At 41.7% G+C, this 25231-nt stretch overlaps 1 protein-coding gene across 2 annotated transcripts in view; it reads right to left on the bottom strand.

Moving 5' to 3' along the window:
* The window catches only part of cmasa (cytidine monophosphate N-acetylneuraminic acid synthetase a), a 38560-nt gene that overhangs the window by 1798 nt on the left and 11531 nt on the right, over positions 1-25231 (bottom strand). Inside the window, exons 3-7 of one of the 2 annotated variants that reach the window (XM_060843243.1) lie at positions 22702-22854; positions 18134-18267; positions 8899-8993; positions 5344-5491; positions 2043-2190 (exon numbers count right to left, since the gene is read on the bottom strand). In XM_060843243.1, the coding sequence (XP_060699226.1) occupies positions 2043-2190; positions 5344-5491; positions 8899-8993; positions 18134-18267; positions 22702-22854 (678 nt within the window). The remainder of the gene's footprint in view (positions 1-2042; positions 2191-5343; positions 5492-8898; positions 8994-18133; positions 18268-22701; positions 22855-25231) is intronic. The other variant, XM_060843244.1, reaches the window with a different exon arrangement.

Below are 25231 nucleotides of genomic sequence, written 5' to 3'. Positions count from 1 at the left end.
TCCTAGAGCTTCACAGAACATCCAAGATCTCAATAATTCTCCAATTTAGACCAATTGCATGTCACTGATTTTCTTCATGCCATCTTTGGCTGCATTGCCTTCAGCTGCAAGCTCTGAACTCCACTCCCACCCCCACAAAACCCGTCCCAAAGCACGCTCCTTTATTCCCAACCTTTGCAATCATCCCCACAACCTCTCTCTCTCAATATCTCATTATGTAGCTTGGTGTGAAGTTGCAATTCATTAACCTCTTTCAGGTGGTTTACAAAGTTAAAAACTGTAAATGCTTGTGTGGTGGCTTAATTACATTAAATAATTTAGTGATTTCCCGCTGGGGTACTTTTTCACGGTGAATAACGTTTCCATATTTTCTGTGCCCAAACAGTAGACTGCTGAGTTTCAGAACAGTTTGCTGACACTTTGGAATACGTTACTTCAGCTACAAAGTTCAACAGTTGATGCAGGGCTATTTCTTTATGTGGGAGGTATTATACCTGGATTCCCCTCCAGTCACCATGAAAACGCATCAGAAAAATAAACTGTGGTCTATATACACAAACACATACAATGGATAGCAAAGAGAGGACATTCACAGCTGTTCTATGTATACTCCACACAAGAATTCTTTCATTCCTCTTCATCAAACTGAATTTTTGTATCAGAATGATTTTATAACTTTTTACTGCTCATAAAGATCTTAATATAAACTTAATTCCTCACCAATAAGGGCATCATTAACGGCACGAAAATTTGAGTGATAAAACAACCATTGATAAAATGCAATAATGTTTTGGGTTATTGATTTGCCATACAATTACAGATATTTCAGGCCTATTACTTCCTCTAAAATCAAAGTGAAAGCTTAACAAGTTGCCTTTCTGACAGAGTTTGGAGATTATAGCTGTAGTAAGGCCAATAAATGGCTGAAACTATGGGTCCAAACTTCCTTCAGTATTGTAATATTTCAATGTTGCTGCCTCAACGCTGTGGGTCTCATCTGGCAGGATTGTACTTCGGGCAACACTAGACCAAACTTACAGCTCTAACATCTTTCTCAATGCTCCGGTTATTCAAGGAACCTCTTGCAAGTAGACATGTCACGTGTTCATTTCTTAACTGAAAGAAACCTGAGGGCTTCTAGAGGTCATCTCAGAGGAGGGAAAGGTCTATGAAGCAGGTGGAGTTTCAGTTCTACTGGGGCTCCTGCCACATTCCGATGTGAACTAGAAACTGTTTGGGCTGGGCGGGGTGGGGGGGGGGGGGGGGGCACACGCGGGGGATCTCAAAGAATTTACTTTAATCCTTTTAAATGTTGATAAATCTTCAATAAAGCAGCCTGTAGAACCACCAGGATTTCAAGAAATCATATAATGATACCACATCAAAGGTCCTTATAGAAAGTAAAAGCTTATGGTGTAGGGGGCAATGTATTAGCGTGAATGGAAGATTAGCTGGCCAGCAGCAGAAAACAGAGTATGCATAAATGGATCCTTTTCAGTTTGACAGGATGTGATGAGTGGTGTCCCACTGGGGTCTGTGCTGGGACCTCAACTCTTCAGATTTGATATCAACAATGACTTAGATGAGGAGGACAAAGGCATGGTAGCTAAACTTCGCAGATGACACAAAGGTAGTAAGTTAAATTGTGAAGGTGATACAAGGAGGACATGGACAGATTGAATCAGCTGACTAAAATCTGACAAGAGTACAGTGAGAGAAAACATGAATTGACCGTTTTAGCAAGAAGAATAAGAAGTGTTACTTGACTGGAGAATAAATGCAGAATTTCACAGTGCAGAGGGACTGAGGTATTTGAGTGCATAAACTGTTATAATGCAGATGCAGCAAGTGATTAAGGCTGCGAATTGAAGGCTTTTATTATGGGGCATAGGGATTATGATCAAAGGGTAGATATAGCATGTATTTCTATGGAATAAACTCATTGGAAACAATGCTGGCATGCTGATAAAAGCAGGTTTAAAAAAGGACAAAAGTAACCCCAAAGACCTTAACACACCAGCCACTATAACACAAACACTCACCAAAGCAAGCCACATTTTTCCAAGTGATGCCCAACTTATTCACTAAATTTTCCACAGTACTTAACTTGCTCTGTGCAATTTCCATCAATTCTCCTTTTTGCTTCTTGCTGCCAAATTTTGATGTATTGGTGTTTGGAAGGAATTCCACCTGGAGAAAACACAGGCAATAATTACCACAAATGTTCCTTTATTCCACTAGTACATGTAAACAAGAATTGAACAGTGACTCAATAGCGGACGATTCACCATGATTTACTAATGGATCCTTCACAGGGAGTTCATTTGGTTATTTATGTACTTTTCAGCTGGAAAAAAAATCAAACTGCCTTTTATCCATTTTCCCCATCAGTGTAACTTTAAATGCCAAAGTGGTGGAGGCCTTTTCACAAGTTTCACGACTTTGGAGATTGCAGCTTTACTGAAGCAAGTGGGTCAGCCACCAAGTATCTGATCTACCTGCTTAGAAAGATTTAAAGTGGGAAAGTGGTATTTTGTGTCGTCAAGGCATCTAGTATTTGAAGATTACTGAATAAATGTTAAATCAATAATTCTACAATAACTAGATGAAAAATGTTCCTACATCTTTCCTATTCGCATTGTCTTTCAATAACCCTTTGGAAGCTTTCCAAATTCTCCATGATTTGATCAACAAGAGTAAACGTAGGCGGGTGTATCAATAGTTTATATTTAATCATTAACAACTCAAATAAATCAGTATCAATGTGGTATAGATAAGTATTGGTCAGTTTCTGATTGTTGTCAGCTACAGCACAGCAGCAGCATCTACGTCTCCAAATCAGAAGATTACAGGCTCAAATTCTACTACAGAGACTGTAGTATACAAACCAGCAAATAATCCAGTTCAATAGTGAAGGATTGCTGCATGGCCACACATACTGTTTTTTGAGTGAGACATCAAATTATTGATTGGGTGGGGGCGGGGCGGGGCGGGCCGGGGGCATGTGTGCAAAGTGATGCAAGAGCACAGGTACTCAGGCATGCATCTTCATTAATCTTAGGGCAGGTCAGATCTGGGCAGGTTAATAAGGCAGTGAAGAAATGTGTTTGGCACAACTGGGTTTATAAAAGGGAATATTGGAAACAAAAGTAGACAATGGTTCAGGCTTGACAGGTCAAGTGACACCCTTCCCGCTGACAAGTTTCATGATCTCATGAGATGGATGCCAAGTTACTGGCCACACAAGTGAATGTAGATGTTCCTAAGGCACAATTCCAAAAAGAACAAGGGAGCTCTCCCTAGAGTCCCAGTCAATAACTATCATCAGCCAAGTCTGAACCCCTGAAGCAGATTACCTGATCGATGTCGCATTGTGGTCTGTGTGAACTGGCTGTGCATGCATTGGTTAACAATTTTCTACATTGCAATTACCACATTGCAAAATGGGCTATAAAATTCTCTGGGATACCTGGTTGTTGTGTCAAGGTGCTACAGCAATGCAATCACTTCCATCCTCCACACATGAAGGAAAACCTCCGCTTACAAAAGAAGGAATGAAAATCCTTGAACCTCTCTTCTGCTGAATGTGACGTATGGATTCCCGAAGGTAGGAATCCTAAATCAATAAAATCCCAATGCTGAGCAACAAAGTCTCTAATGGTCTGAAGAAATCTACCATGCCATACGTTAAAAATAGAAAAATTAAATAAGAGATCTCTTACACAACATCATTTATAATACAGATAGTTATTTTTCCAGTCACATGCCAACTCATAAATTAAATCAATCTGATTGGCAAACCTACCTTAGACTGTCTGAATAAGTGCTGGGCAGACACAGTAGATATAAGCATCACAGGTATAGGTTAGTCACTTGTCCAACATGGTTATATTCACACTAAACCAAAACAAAATACCTATTTCTGGTCCAAAAGTGACATAGATCGACTGAGTGACACACGTTAGGTTTCTGCTCCCCTGAAATATTTTCTGCAGCGTTCTCATGTATGCTCGTGGTTCCTTTAGCAGTTCCTAGCCACAAAAAGCAAAACCTGCAATCTGCCAGCTACCACATCTGTGGTGAACTCCAAGACTAGATAAATGAGATTTAAGATGATCGGTAAAAGAATCTCATTATGCAACAAGTGGCTGGGATAAAAATAAGAGGCGGTGATGACAGCCTTCAGCCCATTTTACCAGTTAATCAGATCATGCTGATACATTCCAGTGCCCCATTTAACTTCCTCGGATCCATATTCCCTGTATTCTTACCTAGCAATGATCTATCAGTCTTAGTCATTAATTTCAGTTCATTGGCATTCACAACACCCTTGTTCTGCAGTATTTTTAAAATGATTATAATGGTAATGATCTGCCAAGTTCCTCCCCTTGATGGATTCTTGAGTTTTCTGATATCTCCAGAACTGGTTGTCTTGCTCCACTGTATAGCCATTTTACCATTCCCCTATTATCCATTGTATAGCCATTTTTACTGTTTCCCTATTATCCATTCCCTCCCCAACTGCATCCATCTTCTGTGGACCTCACATTCTCCTTACCACTTGTTTTCGCCAAAGAGATAAATAAAAAGAACCGTCACACTCTTCCTTTGGAGTTGAGAATTTCCAGAAGTGGAATTAACTTTTGACTTAGAAAGGGCTTTGGAAGAAATGGGCAAGTGGGTAGCTCTTTTAAAGGCACAATTTTATGATCAACACTCCCTTGAAGTGGAATTAGAAATGTTTTTCCATCACAGGATTACAGAAGAAAAGGCTTTCTTTCTTCCCTCCTTGAAGAGCTACTGGTCAGCTCCCCTTGTACTTCATGAGGCTCAATATCACATGGGTGGCATGGTGGCACAGTGGTTAGAACTGCTGCCTCACAGCACCAGGGACCTGGATTTGATTCCAGCCATGTGCAACTATCTGTGTGGAGTTTGCACATTCTCCCTGTGTTTGCGTGAGTTTCCTTCCACAGTCCAAAGATGTGCAGGTTAGATGCATTGGTCATGGGAAATGTAGAGTGGTAGGAGAATGAATCTGGGTGGGATACGCTTCAGAGGGTCAGTGTGGACCTTTTGGGCTGGATGACCTGTTTCTACACTGTAGGCATTCTATGATTTTGTTTGATACCACTCTGTGAAGCACTATTGGCTATTTTAAAATTATTTTAAAGGATCCTTCATTTAGGCAATTATTTTTGGTTGCCAGCAATCAAAGCTCTTTTTGTATCTCAACAATGATTCTGGTTAGAACACACCCCAGTAACCACAAAATATTTTCAGTGTTGGGCCTGGTATTAGTATAGGAAAAGTGCAAGTTACAAAACAAAAAAGTATTCGCACCGAAACACTTTTGTTCTTCAGCGATTGAAGGGTTGAAAGACCAAGCATATCAGCATTCCCTTTGTTTGAGCTTAGGAATTCCACAAGCTGCTCATCCAGGCTACAAACGAGGAGCTTTATTTCTGCGATCTTGCCATAGTAACCATATCTATAAGAGAAAGAGAAAAGAGACAACCAATGGGTCCAAAAGGAAACTGGATGTGCACTTGAAGGAAATGAAACTGCGAGATCAAAAAGGTGAGTGGATTGCAATGCAGACAGCCCACAAGGACTCAAGGGCTGAATGACTTCCTTCTGTGCCACAAGTAACTCAATGACCAGAGAGCAGTGTAGACAGTCATGTGAAACAATAAAACACTGATCGATCAGAGAATCTGTTATTTGGGATTCATCATTAACTTTCTAAGAATAAACATTTGCTGCATGGCAGTAAACCAAGCCAATCACACCACAACCTGGTTGGCTCACAAGGAGCGGTATCCTGTTCGCTGTGTAGAATGTCAACGACAATGTGCTTGGGTATACTCACACAGACTATGCAGAACGTCACCATACAGGTACAGCATTAGGAAGGCAAGCAATATGCTGCTCTTTATCGTCAAGGACTAGGAGTATAAGAGTTTTTGTTATAATTATGCAGGGTTTTAATGGAACTACATCTGCAGCACCAGGGACAATATAGTGAAGGTTCACTAAATTAGCCCCGGGATGGAAGGGTTGGAATATGATGAGGGGTTGAACAAAAAGGCTCGATGTTCTCTGGAGTTTAGGAGAATGAGAGGTAATTTGATGAAAATATGCAATACCACTAGGCCATCATCTTCCCTTATCCTAGTCACTCCTACAAGTGGAAACATTTTCTCCATAATCACTATCCAGGCCTCAGTATTCTGAAAGTTTCAATGAGATCTCTCCTTATTCTTCTAAATTTCACAGACCCTGAGTCTTCAACCACGCCAAAGATTGTTATGTATAAATTGCAGGGCCCCCCTGCAGAAATATTTGTATCATCTATAAATACAGGGGAGGTGCCAAAAGACTGGTGAGGGGCTAATGCTGTGTCTTTGTTTAAGAAGGGTTGCAAGGATAAATCTGGGAACTATAGACCGGTGAGTCTTGACATTGATGTAAGCTGTTGGAGGAGATTCTGAAAGATAAGATTTGGAGAGGCAAGGAATAATTAGGGGTACTCAGCATGGTTTTGCAAGTGGGAAATCATGATCTCTCCTCATCCTTCATACCAGACAACCTCCTTTGCACCTTTCCTAAGCATCCACATACTTTTGGCAATGTGGCGACCAGAACTGTACGCAGTTTTTCAAATGTGGCAAAACCAAAGTCTTACACTACTGTGAAATCATCTGCCAACTCGTGTACTTAACACTCCATCTGATAAAGGAAAGCATACTGTATGCCTTCTTGATCACACTGTTGACCTGCGTTGCCACCTTCAGGGAATAATGAACCCGAACACCCAGATCTCGCTGTACATCAATTTTCCTTAGGACTTTTCCATTTACTGTATAGTTCACTCTTGAATTGCATCTTCCAAAAAAAAATTGCATCTACTGTACAGTTTGCTCATGTATAGAAGACTGTAGAGTCTTCATTTTGAGTGCATTTAAGACCAGGGTAGACAGACTCTCAATCTCTCAGAATCAAGGGATATGGGGGCGAGGCAGGAGTTGTGGCCCTAGAAACACCAAGACTGCACTGATTGGTTCTACTGTTACGACATTGCAATGAACCCATCTGTTAATTAAACCAAACACTCAGGAACGCTCACTGGCCACATAATCTGTTAAAATACGAGTGGCAGAACTCCCAAATTCCACTATTCAAAGAAAATGATATCAATTTATTCCTTAACTCAAAGTGAATATTAAACATAAAACTTTTCACAACTCGAAGTTTAAAAAAACGGAAGCAACCTCATTGAGACAAAAACTTCACTCAGGGCTTGGCAAGGTAGATATTCAGATCATCTCCCCTTACTGTGGAGTTGTGAATGCAGTTCATGGACACAAGTAAAGAATTTGGCTATTCAGAATGAAGGTGAGGAGGAATTCCTTCACACAGGAGATGGCGAATCTTCTACTGTACATTCAAGACGTAAATCAAACACTTGGAGTCACAGGGTGTGAGAATAGGGCAGGAGACTGCAGTTGAGATAGATCAGCTACCATCTGACTGAAAGAGCTCAAGGGCTTACTCCTGTTCCTATTTTATATTACAGCAGGAGGACGTATGGCCCAACAAGGAAAATGTTGCGAAACTGAAAACTGGAAATCACAAAAGGTTTTTTTTAAAAATAAGAGTCACATCTGCAAGAAACAGCTGATAATCTACAAAAACAAATACTTCCTCTTCAGTCGTCCCAATGAATGGAGAACGAAGTTCTGTTGGTGCAGTGACTTTGAACCCTGTCTAGGGAACAAACTGGGTCCTTTTCCAGTATTTTTCTGTCAACAGATTCCAAGAACTTTAGGGTGTGTGTGTGTGTGTGTGTGTGTGTGTGTGTGTGTGTGTGTGTGTGTGTGTGTGTGTGTGTGTGTGTGTGTGTGTGTGTGTGTGGTCCAAAAACTGGTAGAAGTTAGCAGCCATGTTTACAAATGTACAGCAGAACAGTGATGAGGTTCTGGCTAGTCATTCTTTCAATGCCCTATATTTCAATGTAGTGCCCAAGACTCAAATGCAATGGAAATTGAGTAACAGTCATGCAGAAAAAACATACATCAAGTTGCAGCATAAGATTCTAAAACAAATGTAGCAAAGTGGTCAAATATTTCTCTGCGAAAACAACAACAGAGAGAGATCACAAGAGAATGAAAGATCGCTTAAAAGAGAAACAGCATGAGAGAGATAAAGCGCTAACGAGAGAGTGTGCATACAAGAGACAGACAGTGCACAAGAGAGCGCACGATTAACAGCAAGAAGGCAAGCAACAGCACGAGACTGTGAGCAGTAAGAGCATGAGCAAACAAGCAACAGCAAGAAGGTGAAATAAAGAATATGAACAAAGTCGATGCGTATGAATAGTGGAAAAGGAAATCAAAAATGAACTCGCATTACATACGCTTTCAACAACATTAAAACAGGCCAATTACAGCCAGAGTACTTTAAAAACTGTAATTATTGTTTTAGAAGGAAATACTGTAACTGATCCACATACCCACAGAAATTAACTCCCTGTTTTAGTAACTTTAAGTGCAGGGGATTATATCCCTGTATGAAAAAAAACTGGAGGTACATCTCAGGAAGAAACCTTTCAACTATAGCAGAAGCATTACTGCATCAATCCTGATGCTCTTAAACTTGACTCTTGTTTGGTGATATTCCATACATTTGCAGCATGGAAGAATTCTGGGATGAACATTTGAGCAAATGGAGAAAGACTTCTTGTTGGAAAATTAATGTCCATATAATCGACACATTACAAAAATATGGGACCTGATCATCACGTGACAATGAAATCACTCAAAAAAATTTGAGTGCTGCAGTTTATTATATATTGAAATTCCAGCTTTTTTTAAATTCCATGAATTTGTACGTTACCTCTTTACTCTCTGTTCAGCAATTGGCCAGTCAATGTCTACATCGATATCAACACTGTATTCTGACTCCATTTCATAGTAGGTTATTTTACCGCCCTAGGTAAGAAAACAATTAGTGACGGTAAATGTCCACATGGATAGGAATACAAAAACTCTCTCAAGTACAAATGAACCACCTTCCACAGTACACCAATAATTTGCATTTGAATCATCACTTGTTTATATCTGTAAGCACAACAGCCATTCTGTGGACAGTAACATCTCATGACAAAAACAAATGTTCACATAATCCTGTGGGTGAGATGTTAAACCATGCATCCTTACTGGTGAAAATGAAAGATTCTACGGCACTGGTTCTAGGAGTAGGGGAGTTCTCACTAATATCCTGGACAAGATCAGCCCCCAACTGATGTCATAAACAGACTACCTGGTCATTTGTGAATCTATTGCTGCTTTTAGGACCTTGCTATGAGTACTAAGTTAGCTGTAAAGCATTGGGATATACTGTCACGAAAGGCTTACTAAAACAATGTTACTTCTTTCTCAATCTGCTTCCAGAAACAATATTCTTATCCAACAATTTAGCAAAGATTAGTGAACTGAAAATGCCAGTGTTAGTGGATATTCATGGAGGAGAAAGTGAGGTCTGCAGATGCTGGAGATCAGAGCTGAAAATGTGTTGCTGGAAAAGCGCAGGTCAGGCAGCATCCAAGGAACAGGAAATTTGACGTTTCGGGCATAAGCCCTTTATCAGTTAGTGGATATTCATGTCTGACAGAAATTAACCAGCTGGTTCAGGTGTTGCGCCAGAGAGCCAAATGTCAGCCTGTTTCAAGGTTTCGCTGCTTCAATCGCAGTAAGTGAAGTCACCCTGGGAATTAGGGAGTCATAGAGTCATAGAGATGTACAGCATGGAAACAGACTCTTCGGTCCAACCCGTCCATGCTAACCAGATATCCCAACCCAATCTAGTCCCACTGACCAGCACCCAGCCCATATTCCTCCAAACCCTTCCTATTCATATACCCATCTAAATGCCTTTTAAATGTTGCAATTGTACCAGCCTCCACCACTTCCTCAGCAGCTCATTCCATACACATACCATCCTCTCTGTGTGAAACAGTTGCCCCTTAGGTCTCGTTTATATCTTTCCCCTCTCACCCTAAATCTATGCCCTCTAGTTCTGGACTCCTCGACCATCGGGAAAAGACTTTGCCTATTTACCCTATCCATGCCCCTCAATTTTGTAAACCTCGATAAGGTCACCCCTCAGCTTTCGAGTCACTAAATCAATCAGCATCACCTTGCCATATTTGGATGTCTCTACCAACTACTACGGCAAGTTTTCATTTTAAAACTTTTAAAGCCCTACAGAAACTGCATTAAACCCCAGACAGCTGAAAGGTCCAAATTATTTGTTGATATGGGACATGGACAGTGAAAATGCAGAAATTTCAGGGGATTCATGCAAGTAAACTATTTTGCATATTGCTTATATATCAAAATGTCACACTGTACAAAGTGAAACAAGAAAACTGACATGTAGTTTATTTCAAGAACTTCAGATAGGAGTGGGATGGACAGGCACTGGCCACTTCCTTCACCCGGCTATCGGGAAAAGTTAATTTACATCTTGTTGTTTTCTTCAGGGTGGAAGTTTAATTTTCCATTCTTGACGGCAGCAATTAACTAGATCAGATATACCAAAGAATCCTCTTCAGAACATCATTTATTACCAGCAAATCACGAAGTGTCAGTCAGATTTGCACTCCTATATTGCCACTATATTCCTGTATGGAAATAGGATCACAATCTGCTTCGGCTACCAGAAAGACAGCACTGCTCTGACAGCTTTGATCTTTGCCTTGCTGCATTTACAAATTAGTTTACAGACCGGGCACATGTAGATCTGACCTGTTTAATTGTCAGGATACGATTGTTTATGGCCCATTGCTAATCACTCTAATGAAAGAAAGAGCTGCAGTCTGTATGAAAACAGGTGTCACATAATACTGTATGTCAGATTTCGATCCAGCGACAATGAAGAAATGTTGATTGATTTCCAAGTCAGGCGGGGGTGCCTACTTAGTTTTTTTTTGGGGGGGGGGGGAAAGAGATGGGGGTGACATCTCAAGCTTGGGTCATGTTACACAAGTGGTTTTGGGATCTCAGGCAGTCAAATTTCTGGAGGCGATTTCACTCTTGTTCTTTGTTGAGGACTTAAGTAGTATTTGCTGCATCTTTCGAGGATGACTGCAACTCTGCCCCTTATGTTAGGTTCTGTTCGAATAGGTTACCCTTGAAGAGACACGTCCACTGTGTTCTTTCTACTTGAGCAGCTTCTCAGAATACTTTGACTACCAGGTATGTGGACTTGATCCAAACGTTAAGCGGACAATAGATCTTAATGTTAAATGGAAAGGGGTTTTGTTAGCTGATGCTACCAAGTCAATTCTAAATAATGTATCTCACTTTTACCCAGCATCTGTATTGTGGTATCCTATCAATTTATCATAGCAATATCACACAAGATGACAAAGCTTCTGTTTCTAACCAAAATGTTAAGCATCTGAGTTTCTACTGTCATTCCCTGTCTCACTCCACAGCAGTACTCCAGGGCCAAAGATGTTTATCAAGAATGGAGGGTTGAGTTATAAAGAAAAGCTGAGCCGTTTTTCACTGGAACATAGCAGGTAGGGGGTGACCTTACAGAGGTTTATAAAATTGCGAGGGGTACAGGTAAGGTTAACGGTAGGTGCCTTTCCCCTAGAATGGGAGATTTCAAGACCGGCAGGTATATTTTTAAGGTGAGAGAGATTTAAAAAGGACACCTGGGGCAAATATTTTGTTTAAAGAGGTTGATTCACATGTGGAATGAACTTCCAGAGAAATTGGTGGATACGGGGACAGTTACAATGTTTAAAAGACATTCAGATAAGTTCATGAATAGAAATGTTTGGAGAGATACTGACCAGTGTAATCAGGTGGGATGGGTTTAGTTTGGAATTATGATTATCATAGACTGGTTGTGCAAAGGGTCTGTACATCTGCTGTATGACTCAACGACCTATGTCCCATGAGAGAATAAAAAAAAAGGAGTTGTCTTTCATATATCAGAATCTATTGGAAAAACGGATTCTGGGTAATCCAAGATGGAGGACAGGAAACATTTCTGGCTATAACAGGCTGCTCATGTTTGAGGTATTTTAGGTGTTGGAGGTGATTTTGAGTTCCAGGAGCAGCAACTACTGTTTGTATGCTGTTGCTGTTGGTAGTTTGGAGAGGAAAAAAAAGTCAAAACAACAGCAGTTTTAAAAGGGAGAGGCACAGACAAAGGCGGCACATGGTGAGGTTAGTGCAGGAGAGAGACACACACTGCTAACTGACACAGCAGTGAACCTGCACAGTTACTGCCTTTGTTGTTTGAATTCATGTATTGCTGGATATTGGAGTGCATCTGGGAGAGTTACCAAACAATGAAATTCACAACTGATCTTGGAGGAACCTGTTTGGAAGAGGTCACAGCACAGAGACAGCTAAGCAAATGGTTTTAAGTGTGACTTTGCTGTAAGTCTGCAGTAGTGAGTAGAATGCATTCTTTCTTGATTATATGTTTTATTAAAATACACCGGTTGATTTTAAATTTAATAATTTTTGGCTTATGTTTTTAAGTCAGCCTGGAGCAATGTTTTGTAGAGGAATAAGATGGTGCTATTTTCTGGGTCTGCAGATTAGAAGAAGCAAAAATGGTCCTCAGTAGAGTGATATGCACTTCTTGTCAGATGTAGGAGTTTGGGAAGAGTTTGTGTCACTGAGGATTACATCTGCAATAAATGCAGTTGGTTGCGAATCCCATCAGATCGAAGGAATGGTTGGAGTGACAGTTGGAGGCAATGAGGAATATACAAGAGCAAGGGGATGTGATGGGTGGTAATTATAGGAAGGGGGAAAAGTCACAAATAAAGTCACATAGATGGGTTAACTCCAGGAAAGGCAATAGCTAGGCAAGTAGTACAGAAGTCTTCTGTGGCCATCTCCATTTCAAACCAGTATGCTGTTTTGGAAAATGTAGGCAGTGACAGATTCTCAGGGAAACATAGCACAAACAGCCAAGCTTCTGATATTGAGACTGGCTCTAATGCAATGAGGGATACGTCAGGTTCCAAGCGATCAATTGCAATAGGGGACTCTCTAGGCCGAGGTACAGACAGATGTTTCTGTGGCCAGCAGTAGCAAAAATTAAAAAAAAAAATCAATGGTGTGTTGCTTCCCTGGTGCCAGGATTAGGATGTCTCAGAGGGTGCAGAATGTTCTCAAGGGGAAGAGGGCTCAGCAGGAGGTCATTGTACACATTGGAACCAATGACATAGGAAGGGAAAAGGATGAGATTCTGAAGGGTTATTACAGAGAATTAGACAGGTATTTTTATTTTTTTTTAAAAAAAGGAGGTCCTCAAGAGTAGTAATATCTGGACTACTTTCAGTGCTACAAGTTAGTGAGGGTAGGAGTAAGATAGAGCAGCTAAATGCTTGGCTGAGGTGCTAGTGTATGGGAGAAGGATTCACATTTTTGGATCATTGGAATCTCTTTTGGGCTAGAAGTGACCTGTACAAGAAGGACGGATTGCATCCGAATTGGAAGGGGATATGCTGGCAGGGAGATTTGCTAGAGCTGCTTGGGAGGATTTAAAATAGTAAAGAGGGGAGGTGGGACCCAGGGAGATAGTGTGGAAAGAAATCAATCTGAGACTGGTACAGTTGAAAAAAGAAATGAGTTAAAACAGTCAGGAACAAAGCAAAGAACAAGGTAGGACTGATAAATTAAACTGCATTTATTTCAATGTAAGGGGCCCAACAGGGAAGGCAGATGAACTCAGGGCATGGTTAGGAGCATGGGACTGGGATATCATAGCAATTAAAGAAACATGGCTCAAGGATGGACAGGACTGGCAACTTAATGTTCCAGGATACAAATGCTACAGGAAGGATAGAAAGGTAGGCAAGAGAGGAGGGAGGGTGGCATTTTTGATAAGAAATAGCGTTGAATTGTACCGAGGGAGGATATTCCCAGAAATACATCCAGGGGAGGTTATTTGGGTGGAACTGAGAAATAAGAAAGGGATGATCACCTTATTGGGATTGTATTATAGACCCCCTAATAGTCAGAGGGAAATTGAGAAACAAATTTGTAAGGAGATCTCAGTTATCTGCAAGAATAATTGGGTGGTTATGGTAGGGGATTTTAACTTTCCAAACATTGACCGGGACTGCCATAGCGTTAAAGGTTTAGACGGAGAGGAATTTGTTCAGTGTGTACCAGAAAATTTTCTGAGTCAGTATGTGGATGTACATAATAGAGAAGATGCAAAACTTGACGTACTCTTGGGAAATAAGGCAGGTGACTGAGGGGTCAGTGGGGGAGCACTTTGGGGCCAGTGCCCATAATTCTATTAGTTTTTAAATTGTGATGGAAAAGGATAGACCAAATCTAAAAGTTGAAGTTCTACCTTGGAAAAAGGCCAATTTTGATGGTATTAGGCAAGGACTTTCTAAAGCTGATTGGGGGCAGGTGTTCGCAGGTTAAGGGAAGGCTGGAAAATGGGAAGCCTTCAGAAATGAGATATTGAGAATCCAGAGAAAGTATATTCCTGTCCTGTACAGGACATTGGTTAGGTCACTGTCGGGGTGAAAGGAAAGGCTGGTAGATGGAGGGAGTGCTGGATGACGAGAGAAATTGAGGGTTTGGTTAAGAAAAAGGAAGCATATGTCAGACATACACAGGATAGATCAAGTGAATCCTTAGAGTATAAAGGAAGGAGTACACTTAAGAGGGAAGTCAGGAGGGCATAAAGGAGATGTGAGATAGCTTTGACAAAGAATTAAGGAGAATCCAAAGGATTTTTACAAATACATTAAGGACAAAAGGGTAACTAGGGAGAGAATAGAGCCCCTCAAAGATCAGCAAGGTGCCCTTTGTGTGGAGCCAAGGGAGATGGGGAAGAGACTAAACAAGTATTTTGCATCAATATTTACTGTGGAAAAGGATATTGAAGATATAGAATATAGGGAAATAGATGGTGACATCTTGAAAAATGTCCATATTACATAGGAGGAAGTGTTGGATGTCTTGAAACGCATAGAAGTGGACAAATTCTCAGGACCTGATCAGGTGTTCGCCAGAACTGTGAGATGCTGGGGAAGTGATTGCTGGGCCTTTTGCTGAGATATTTGCATAACCTATAGTTACAGGTGAGGTGCCGGAAGACTGGAGATCGGCTAATGTGGTGCCACTGTTTAAGAAAGGTGGTAAGGACAAGCTAGGGAACTATAGACCTGTGAGCTTGACATCAGTGGTGGGCAATTTGTTGGAGAGAATCCTGAGGGACAGGATGGGTGTATTTGGAAAGGCAAGGACTGATTAGGGATTGTCAACATGGCTTTGTGCGTGGGAAATCATGTCTCACAAACTGGATTGAGTTTTTTTGAAGAAGTAACAAAGAGGATTGATAAGGGCAGAGTGGGAGATGTGATCTATGCGGACATCAGTAAAGCATTCGACAAGGTTCCCCATGGGAGACTGGTTAGCAACGTTTAATTTCATGGAATACAGGGAGAACTAGCCATTTGGATGCAGAACTGACTCAAAAGTAGAAGACCTTTGAATGGTGGTACAGGGTTGATTTTTCAGATTGGAGGCCTGTGACCAGTGAAGTGCCAGAAGGATCAGGGCTGGGTCCACTACTTTTCATCATTTATATAAACAATTTGGATGTGAGCTTAAGAGGTATAGTTAGTAAGTTTGCAGATAATGCCAAAATTGGAGGTGTAGTAGACAGCGAAGAAGGTTACCCCGGATGACAACGGGATCTTAAATCAGATGAACCAATAGGCTGAGGAGTGGCAGATGGAGTTTAAATTTGGATAAATGCAAGGTACCATAGTTTGGAAAAGCAAACTTTAGCAGAACTTATACACTTAATGGTAAGGTCTTAGGGAGTGTTGCTGAACAAAGGGACGTTGGAGTGCATGTTCACAGCTCCTTGAAAGTAAAGTCGCAGGTAGATATGATAGTGAAGGAGGTGTTTGGAATGCTTTCCTTTGTTGGTCAGCATATGGAGTACAGGAGTTGGGAGGTCATGTTGCGGATGTACAGGACATTGGTTAGACCACTGTTGGAATAGTGTGTGCAATTCTGGTCTCCTTCCGATCGGAAGGATTCAGAAAATATTTACAAGGATGTTGCCAGGGTTGGAGGATTTGAGCTACAGGGAGAGGCTGAATAGGCTGGGGCTGTTTTCCCCGGAGCATCGGAGGCTGAGGTGTGTATAAAATCATGAGGAGCATGGATAGGGTAAATAGACAAGGTATTTTCCTTGGGGTGGGGAGAGTCCAGAACTCGAGGGCATAGGTTTAGGGTGAGAGGGAAAAGATATAAAAGAGATCAAAGGGGCAACATTTTCATGCAGATGGTGGGGAGTGTGTGAAATGAGCTGCCAGAGAAGTGGTGGTACAATTACAACATTTAAAAGGCATTTGGATGGTATATGAATAGGAAGGGTTTGGAGGGATATGGGCTGGGTGTTGGCAGGTGGGACTAGATTGGATCGGGAAGTTGGGTCGGCATGGACGGGTTGGACCAAACGAACTGTTTCCCTGCCATACATCTAGGACTCTACTTTCCCGACTGCTAGGTGGTCATAAATGGATAATTAGATAATATAATCGGATTGGTTATGGTCAGCATGAAATTGTGAATGGAAAACCATGTTTGATAAATTTTGAGTTTTCCTTTTCATTAACTCGTGGGATCATTTATTGTCCGTCTCTACTTGGCGTGAAGGTGGGGAGCTATTTTCTTGAACCACTGCAGTCCATGTGCTGTAAGTGGACCTACAATGCCGAGAAAGGGGGAATTTTAGGAATCTGAGCGACACTGTATTCACAGGAATATTTCCAAGTCAGCACAAGCAGTAGCTTGGAGGGGATCTTGCAAGTGGTGGTGTCCTCATATGTGCTGTCCTTGTCCTTTCTAGTTATAAGTGATCATGGATTTGGAAGGATTTTGATGAATTTCTGCACTGCACCTGGTCGGTGGTACGCATTGCTGCTGAGTGTTGATAGGGGAGGGAGTGGGTGTTTGTGAACGTGGTACCAACCAAGTGGTCTGCTTTGTCCTGGATAGTGAGGAACCACGTTTCAGGCATAAGCCTATGCCCAAAACGTCGATTCTCCTGTTCCTTGGATGCTGCCTGACCTGCTGCACTTTTCCAGCAACACATTTTCAGCTCTGATCTCCAGCATCTGCAGTCCTCACTTTCTCCTTGTCCTGAATAGTGCCAAGCTTCTTGAGTGATGCTGGAATTGCATTCACCCAGGCAAGTGGGGAGTACCTGGCATGAATGTGGCTTGCCATTCTGGTGCAGATCTTGCTGCATTTGAACACGGACCGATTCCTTGTGGAGTTGAGTGGTATTGAGTATTTTGCAGTCAGTCAACATCCCCACTTCTGATTTTATGATGGACAGTCATTGGTAAAACAGTTGAAGATGGTTGGACCTAGGAGGTCCTGCAGATTAGATTCCCGTAAGTGTGGAAACAGGCCCTTCGGCCCAACAAGTCCACACTGACCGTCTGAAGAGTAATCCACCCAGACCCATTTCCCTCAGACTAAAATGTCCCTAACACTGGACAATTTAACATGGCCAATTCACCTGACCTGCACATTTTTGGACTGTGGGAGGGAACCACAGCACCCAGAGGAAACCCATGCAGACAGTCGCCCGAGGCTGGAACCAAACCTGGGACCCTGGTGCTGTGAGGCAGCAGTATTAACCACTGAGCCACCGTGCCGCCTAAGATGTCCTGGAGCGGAGATGACTGACCTCCAACAACTATGACTCCAACTAGTGAAAGGAATACCCCATATTTCATTAACTTCAATTTTGCTTGGACTCTGATGCCACATTTGGTCAAATGAGGCCTTGATATCAAGAGTAGTCCCTCGGAAATTCAGCTCTTCTGTCTATGTTTGTACTAAGGCTATAATGAAGTCAGGAGCTGATCTGCCCTGCCCTGGTGAAACCCAAAATGGGCATCACTGAGCAGGTGCTGCTTAATAGCATTGTTAAAATGACTCCTTCCATTACTTTACTGATGATCAGCTGACAGGGCAGTAGTTGGCTGGGTTTGATTTGTCCTGGGCTGGTTGATTCCCTCACATTTATACCAGTCATTTACCTGGAGACAGTTAGTGTTAATTAACTTTGTAGTTGCAAAATAGAAGGATCCATTTTCACAGAGTTCTCCTCTCCAGTCCTGTCTTCGGGGCCTTTTGGCTGGATTCAGATTTAAAGGCTGGGTTAACTCCCCTGCTGCGAAATAAAGAGAAACCAAATCAACCAACATCACCTTTGACTTGCTTCCTCCTAAATAAAGCTGTGACTATAGAATCCCTGTGCATCTGAAAGAGAGATAATGGAACTTACTTGGTTATATCCTGAATCACATTCAGTCATCTCTTTTTAAAATCAATAGAGTGATAATTGAATTGGTCCAGTTTTCTGCCTTTAGCCTAACCAAGATTTCACTTCAGTTCACTTTTCTGATTTGTGAAGTCAGTTTCTGTCTCTTCCTTTCTCTACCTCTAGTTCTAGGTATGGGGTGTCAACCGTATTTTGTTAATCCACTGACTCCCATAGTTACTTTGATGAACATACCTTAGAATCATCAAATTCCTACAGTGTGGAAGCAGGTCATTTAGCCAATCAAAGAGCCTCAGAGGAGCTTCCCTCATCTTTAACTTCCACCCTCCATATTTACAAACTCATCTGACATTTCCGCTACTTCCAGCGTGATCCCCAAATTTCCCTGCCCCTCTTAGTGTTCCAAAAGAGCAGAGAAAAATGGAACGGCACCTGCCTTTTCAGCTGCTCCCTTCTAATGATCTCCAAGGGGGATGGTGTACTGTTTCTTGGCGATTGTAGTTTCTCTACCCAGCATAGTGCTTAGTACGGCCGCTGTTAAAGCTAGGTGAAATACAAAACATCTAATCTGTGTAAATCCACCCCCTACCTTGTGCAGTCTAAAGCACAAATCCCAAGCTTCCAGTCACCCTGCCTTTTAAATTCTCCACCCTTCTTCACGCTGATCCCAGTCACAAAGTCATAGATTCATACAGTATGGAAACAGACCCTTTGGTCTAACTCGTTCATGCTGACCAGGTATCCTAAATTAATTTAGCCCCATTTGCCAGCACTTGGCCCACACCAATCCAAACACTTCCTATCCATCTAGGAATCCAGATGCTTTTTAAATGTTGGAATTGCACCAGCCTCCACTACTTCCTCTGGCAACTCATTCCATACACATACCATCCCCGCATGAAAAGGTTGCCCTTAAAGCGCTTTTAACTCTTCCCACTCTCACCTTAAAGCGATGTCCTCTAGTTTTGGACTTCCCCACCCCAGGAAAAATACCTTGGCTATTCACCCTATCCATGCCCCTCATTCTTTTGTAAGCCTCTATGAAGGTCAGCCTCCGATGCTCCAGGAAAAATAGCCCCAATCTATTCAGCCTCACCCTGTAATTCAAACTCTCCAATCCAGGCTACATTCTTGTTAATCCTTTCTGAACTCTTTCAGGTTTCACAACATCCTTCAGTGATATTATTCAAAAGGACATGCAACAGAAGCTTCAGAAACAGCGTCCCAACTCCTTCAGGTAGGCATCTGCGGCCTTACAGGCTCAGCTCCACCAATTGCCAATTGTGAGCACTATCAACCTTATTTTGGACAACAGCAGCTGGCATGGATTCTGTTGTCATTTTCAGCACCTCTAGACTCTTTTTCAGTCAGTCATTGTCCCATCGTCGCTGTGTTTCCCCTTGTGCTCTCATTCCTTTCTCCTGCCTTCCATCTCTTGCCAGACCTTTCCTTTTTGTTATTCCATTCCTTCCCCACTTTCCCTAACTCCTTATTTGCTCAACCTTTCTGGATGACAGGGCATTACCCTGAAACTATGATCACTGTTCGCATCTCAAGATGCAAAGTGATCTGCTGAGTGTTTCCAGTATTTTATACTTTTATTACCTTCTATTGGCTTCAGTGAGTAAATTCACATTTTTTAAATGAAACGTTTGGGCACACAATCCTATCAGTTCAGCAGTGAATACATTAAGTTGCTTACATTTCTTTTTAAACTGGTAGCCCACCCTGGAATCAGATTGCTTAAACTGGTCATAGAAATTTAAGCTGTATCAATGTGAAGAAAGTACTTATATCAGCCAAAAATTAATCTGAATCAACATCAATTACTGAAATGTTGGTTACACTTTTGCAAGTGTTCCCTTAATTTTTTGCAGACCACAACTTCTGCTTTAGGTATTCAGTAAAAGGCATTCTTTATATTTCCATTACTTTAACCAATAGAAGTAATCTTTCACCTGTCCAGTTTCCTCATCCTGTATATCGAAACCATGACACCTATTGCACCAGACCCTATTAAGCCGAATTTTTGCTTCTCCCAAGCATTTCAAAGATCTGACCTGGACCCAAACTCCTCCAGGTTTAAAAACCTGCTTTGATGCCATAAGCTAAACATGTATTTTGAGGCACAGAGACTGGACAACTGGAAATTTTACAGGCGCATTTGAAAATGGTTTGCCTCTAAGGAAGAGCAGGGTCCAGGACCAAAGATGACCACAGCAGGCCAACCAGAAAAAGCCTGGGGTACAGATTAGGGGGGGGGGGCTAGTGTTAGGAGGCATTAGAAGCCAAAGTCAAGCGAGAGGGGTGGAGAGTGTCTGTCTGTTACAGGTAAACCAGCTAAAATGTTAATGTACAAAAAAAATTACAGATCACCAGTCTGACCAGCCACTGTGTATAAGGAATATATTCAAATACCTCCCCTTTTCACAAGGAAGACGACATGCCCCATCATCTCAAAAGTTACTTAAAACCAGTTTGTTCTTTTTAGTCCAATTCAGTCTCTCTCTATTGACAGCTGAAAATGTGTTGCTGGAAAAACAGCAGCAGGTCAGGCAGCATCCAAGGAACAGGAAATTCGACGTTTCGGGCATAAGCCCTTCATCAGGACGGATTCCTGATGAAGGGCTTATGCCCAAAACGTTGTGTAATTAGAATTGAATCTTGTCCTCCTAGCTCAGTGGAAGAACATTACCACTTCACCAGAAGAGCCCTTCTAATTGACTTCATTAACCCTTTGACCATCTCCATTTGATTTGATTGAGGACAGTGTGCAGATGATGGGTTGTGATGTAAATTTTCCAATTATTCAGAAAGGGTCTGATACCTTCACTTGTGAACTGAGTGTCACTGCTACCCAGTGTGAGGAACGCCAGGACAACAGCTATTCCTTCAGGCACTGTATCGCTATCACTGACATCAACGGGCCAAGGAGTCTGAATGGTAAATGATGGCGATGAGATCATCCTTCAGTTCCTAAATCTGGGTGTTTCAGGTAGATGCCTCCGTGCACTCAAATACTGATCGAGATTTTCTGTCTCTATGAGCTCTGGTCTTAAGCATACGGCACTTACAAATAGCAGTTTTGGAGGGTTCAAGTTCAAGAGGCCTCCAATACCTCAAAGTCTGGCTTTTCTACTTGCTTTGAAATTTTTCGTGGGACGGATCTCAAATTTTTAATGTTGTGCTCTTTCACCTGACTCAAACACACCAAGAACTCTAATTCAACACTTATCCTCATCGTGTCTTTGTTTGATACTTTGCATCCAGCTGAGAAATAAAAGATTAGACACTGGGTGCAAAGGAATCCCAACTCAGTGTCAACTTCCAAGACATTCCTGGAACAAATTCACCAGAACTTGCTGGGAAAATTTATCCAACTCCCATTACAACTAATCCTAACAATATAAAAAGGAGCACAAATAGATCATTCATCCCTTCAGCCTCCTGCCCTATTCTCCTAGTTCATGACTGATCTGCTTCCTCAATAGCTTTTTCACACCTCAAGCCCATAGCCATTGATGCCTTCCCACTTCTCACTCCTCAGCTGCTTATCTAGCATTTCCTTGATGTCATCCATGCAATTCACCTCAATAATTCCAGTGGTATGATTTCCACATACCCTGGGTAAACAGCTTTTTCTGCATTCTTCATTGAATTTAACTGCCCTAATTCAAGTCTTGTTCAGAAATGAAAACAGCACTTCCACATCTACCCTATCAAACCCTTTTTTGATCTTTACTAGGCTACTCGTCATCCATTGCCAAGAAAACAGCCCCACCCTATTCACTTTTTCCTTTAGATATAATACTTTAACATTGGTATCATTCTAGTCATCTCCTGTCAAACCTCTCAACACCACTCCCTCCCCACCCTTTCTCACAGATGTCCTCTCCCTCCCCACCCTTTCTCATCCAGTCTACCATAATCAGAGCCAAGCCTTAATTATATAAAAGTATTTGGACTTCAAACCAATCAAACAAGTTACTTTAATTCCCAGATCTACCAATGATGCCTAATTTAAATGCAGTCATGCTGTCACTTGGAGATATTAGTCTGTGACCCCTGTAACACTGAACTAAACAACAGCTGGACACCTTGAAATGTAGACAATTTGTCAATTTGAATTGTACTGATGCGTCAGAAAATAGCTACCTAGAAACCCTCATTTCCCATTTGCAACTAATTAAACATTTTCAAATCTGCACTATTTTAATCCAATTTAATTGAAGTGGGTAATAATCAACAATAAAACATCAGATTAAAAATGAAGGCTACTGTATCCCTATCTTATGGAAAATATATGCATCACACGCGGTCTACCTTTCAAAACCTCCTTCCAGCGAAAATGATGGTGTCTTACAACAGAAAAGACAGAATCATACTGCTCCTCCTTAAACATCTTCACTACATCCTTCAGATGGCGTGGATGGAGACAGGGAGATGTGCACTGTAGATGGCCCACCACATGTACTTCTGTCAGTGAAATTAATATAAGAATGATTATGATTTTTACAGCTCTGCATACACATGCAAATCATGACATTGTAAGTAATTTAATCCAACTCTCTGCACAACATGGAAACAGGCCCTTCGGCCCAACAAGTCCACACTGACCCTCCGAAGACCAACCAATCTAGACCCATTCCCCTATATTTACCCCTTCACCTAACATGATGGGCAATTTAGCATGGCCAATTCACCTAACCTGCACATTTTTGGAAGTCTGGGAGAAAACCCATGCAGAGAATGTGTAAACTCCACACAGACATTACCTAAGGTGGGAATTGAACTCTGGACTCTGGCACTGTGAGGCAGCAGTGCTAACCACTGCCACCATGTTGCCCATGACTACAAAAGGACATTTATGGCCGTGCAAAATGCTTTGCAGTCAAAGGGTGGAAGCAGAATTATGCAAAAACATGTTTTTTTTGGCTTACTCGCAGGCAAACATTCAAAACATCTACCTGTGTTGCATTACAAAAACATCCAGCTCAATAAGCTAAGTTACAAACAACTAAAATTTAGTTGCAAGTTTTAATTCCCTTCTCATTGGTCAAAAAAAATTAAAACATGGCACATAGTTTGCATAAATGAGTTTTTATCACTTCCACATTTAATTACTATGGGAAAATACGCCCAAGTGTCTTTGGATTTTTTTTTTTGGCCACTTAAAACATTTTTGCAGAATGATGCTGCAGATTACATTCCTTGAAAAATCATAATGGCACATGAATTTAAGGACAATTTTTATTCTTATTTCTAGAGTTTCTAATTAACCTGTTCAGAGATATTATTGCACACCTTGGAGGCAGGTGGGATTTGAACTTTGGTGCCCTGGCCCAGATGTAGGGACATGACTAGAGTACCACAAGGGTCTTCCATGATTTGATTAGATTTCCTACAGTACGGAACAGGCCCTTCAGCCCAACAAGTCCACAGTGACCCTCCAAAGGACAACACGCCCAGACCCATTCCCTACCCTATATTTACCCCTGACTAATGCATCTAACAGTATGGGCAATTTAGCATGGCCAATTCACCAGCACATCTTTGGATTGTGGGAGGAAACCAGAGGAAACCCATTCAGACACAGGGAGAATGTGCAAACTCCACACAGACAGTCACCCAGGAATCGAACCTGGGTTCCTGGTGCTGTGAGGCAGCAGTGCTAACCACTGAGTCACTTGCATTTAAAATTTCATTGTTTGTAACTTACATTTTTAAGGTGAGCAAACACTAATACACAAAGCTATCCATCACAGACCAGATAAAGAGTGCCCCTTTCATCAGAGCCAAAGCCAGAGGGAAGTAGTCATTTTAGAAAAACAACAACAACGAACAGAATGAGGGGAAAAACCAAGTTGTCCCGATTAGGTAACTTTCAGGTCATTTAACACCTATACGGAGATCGAATAAGGGAAGATAATGTCACTATAGTAACTCAATGGCCAAGTAATCCAGAGGTCCAAGTAAACATTCTGGAGTCATGGTTTCAAATCTCACCATTGCAGATGGTGAAATTTGAAAACTAGGTGACACTGCCACAGTGAAACTAAACTTGCTGTCCACTGTTGTGAAAACCCACCTGCTTACCAATGTTCCTCCAGGAAGGAAATCTGCTGTACTTACCTGGTGTGGCCTATGGGTGACTCCAGACCCATAGCAATCTGGCTCACTCTTAAATGCCCTCTGAAATGAACAAGCAAGTTATTCAATGCAAGAAAAATCAGGGACAGAGAATAATTGTTGGCCTTATCAGCACCACACAATGCACAAAAAGACAGTACCCATTATCTGTACATCCATAAATGAAAAGACCTTAAAAAAAACTAAAGGACTTTTCACAAATGGACACATGTTGGGTTTCAGGCCTCTCTGGGGAAGACAAAACTTCACTTGGCCTGAACAGACATAAAAGTGAAGATCCTTCACTCCCCCCCCCCACCACAGGATCAAACTCAGCTCTCAACGGGTTTGGGCGAAACAAACTTTTATTCTAACGGCCCAAACGGTGGATGCAAAGGCATGAATCTGGGAAAGGTTATGTTAATATGCAAACTAGTGACAAAAGGTAAAAACAGACCCCAATTACTGAAACTGACAGACAGGCTCGGCTGCAGTTGTCAAACAAGAACACAGTAATAATCAGGAGCTGCTGCACTTTCACAACCTGACAGAGCTCCATAGAAATAGACACGACAAATAAGGGACCTTCTTGGTATCTATTTTGGAACACAATATCCTGTTGATGGATTCTCAAATTCTCAGCCTCCACCCAATCTGCAGCTGCCTGAAGTCATGGGCTCTGCCCAGAGTGTTCTTGACAATTTGCACAAACTTTCAAAGTGGT

This window comes from Hemiscyllium ocellatum, chromosome 23, assembly GCF_020745735.1.
Source record: "Hemiscyllium ocellatum isolate sHemOce1 chromosome 23, sHemOce1.pat.X.cur, whole genome shotgun sequence".
In the NCBI taxonomy this organism is placed as follows: domain Eukaryota; kingdom Metazoa; phylum Chordata; class Chondrichthyes; order Orectolobiformes; family Hemiscylliidae; genus Hemiscyllium; species Hemiscyllium ocellatum.
Note: the sequence above shows the minus strand (reverse complement) of the source record. Positions and strands in the feature narration are given on the sequence as shown.